Raw genomic sequence first — 1,763 nt, forward strand, 5'->3', positions numbered from 1 at the left:
CAGCAGGAACTAAGTGATGACGTCTTTTAAGGAGAAAAGATGGTGCCAGTTAGCTGATAAACAGAATTTAGCTTCTCTGAAAAACAGAGGATCCCAGTTCCAATTGCCTTCAGAACTCAAAGTACTAGTGCTGATGTCTTCTGCAGATGCTTTTTTCCAACTGATGTAGTTCTCAACGCCAGTCTCTTCTGCATCCCCTTCAAAGCAACCCATCACCTGTCCACTCACTCATACCAAATTACAGCTTATTAATGAGAGCACCCTCATTAACACACTCCTACACACCCTGGTTTAAGTTCCAAGTTCACCATCATTATCACCACACCAACACCCGCAATTTCACACTCACTTGTTCCTTCAGTTGTTTGATGGATTGCTGGAGGGTCAGTATCTGGTTAAACAGAGGGCTCCTGAGCATGTTACGCAAAACCGTCAGGTTTTCATTATGTTGGGAATCCCTTTTCTCCCGCAGCTTTGCTTGCAGACGATCGAGGACCTGTAGCACCTGCTGTTTATCTGCACCACAAAGAGGTACATGTTAGGAAGAGAGCTTCACTTCTCACTGCTTCACAGAAGTAATCACTTCCACAGCACATACCTGCAGCAGGGTTTTCAGGCATGTTGAAGGCTATTTTTGGAATTACTCAGAATAACCTAGACAAGGTTTAAAAAAAAAAAATCAAATTAATAAATTATATATCCCAGCAGAATGTTACCAGATACACAGTCAATAAATGCAATAATAAAATTCTAAGCTAACCATAACAAATTTAAGAATAAAATACTATGACCCCCTGTTGTTTACCCCAAGTATTCAGCAAAGCTCTCAATACAGCTAGTGGCACTGCAGCCTCAGCACATCCAAAAATCTTTCCTTGTACTGTATGCTTTTCCTTCCATACACAGGAAGAATATGAACAACTCTTTCAAATGTGAGTAAAAATGGAAGGTATAAAACCAAACATTGGCCAAGAAAACTGAGACACAGCTATGTTCAACCAGTTTTATGTTGAATATGGACATCACAGTTGTGATCTTTTCAAATATACATACGGTTAAAATCTTCCCGTTACTTTACTTAGAAGATACTTTCCACTCAATTATTTTAGACAATATTCTTATCATGAGAGCTTGGCCCTGCTGCCTGGCAATGTATGTGAATCCTTGCACCTCTCTATCAAACAACGACCACTCCACCCAAGAGGCTGCACATAGCATCAAGGCCCAAAATTGGCCAAGTCAATCCCTATTCCAACGCTTTCCTAAGGGAAGTCAGTTCTAATCATGGCCCTGGTGCTGATCAGGTGAAAGAAGCCCGTTCTCTTCCCCTACATGAGCTTGCTTTTCTCTTTTCTACATACGTGACAAGATTTAAGGAGCAGAATACCCTTTATCATGCTCCTTTACGGTGCCAAATCGAGCAGGTCTCCAACTGGGGCTGAGGCCGAGATGGCACTATAAAAACAACAGCCCTGCAATTAGCAGTGATGATAAATTTGTACCCTTCCTTGCATGTTATTACATTGACGTGGAGCCTGTCACTCTGAAATCAGTTATACCAAAACATACATGAGAAACACGATTTCTTACGCTTAGTACAAGCTCCTCTGAAAGAAGTCAGCCATCTAAATAGCCCAATTTACATAATTTTAACTCTACCCAGTGTATAACTGTGTAAGTTCAGAATAACATATTTTGGATTATTTTGGAACAAAATAGCCATATGTAAATATTTTTTAAAAAGGTCTGTATTTCCTTTTCTA

At 40.2% G+C, this 1,763-nt stretch overlaps 1 protein-coding gene across 1 annotated transcript in view; it reads right to left on the reverse strand.

Annotated features, from left to right (window-relative positions):
• The window catches only part of INADL (InaD-like (Drosophila)), a 143,638-nt gene extending 143,018 nt beyond the window's left edge, over window positions 1–620 (reverse strand). Inside the window, exons 1-2 of the mRNA XM_010133056.1 lie at window positions 599–620; window positions 350–516 (exon numbers count right to left, since the gene is read on the reverse strand). Coding sequence (XP_010131358.1) covers window positions 350–516; window positions 599–620 — 189 coding nt within the window. The remainder of the gene's footprint in view (window positions 1–349; window positions 517–598) is intronic.
• Between the last annotated feature and the right edge of the window lie 1,143 nt (window positions 621–1,763).

The sequence above is a fragment of the Buceros rhinoceros genome, unplaced genomic scaffold (genome assembly GCF_000710305.1).
Source record: "Buceros rhinoceros silvestris isolate BGI_N320 unplaced genomic scaffold, ASM71030v1 scaffold11340, whole genome shotgun sequence".
NCBI lineage: Eukaryota > Metazoa > Chordata > Aves > Bucerotiformes > Bucerotidae > Buceros > Buceros rhinoceros.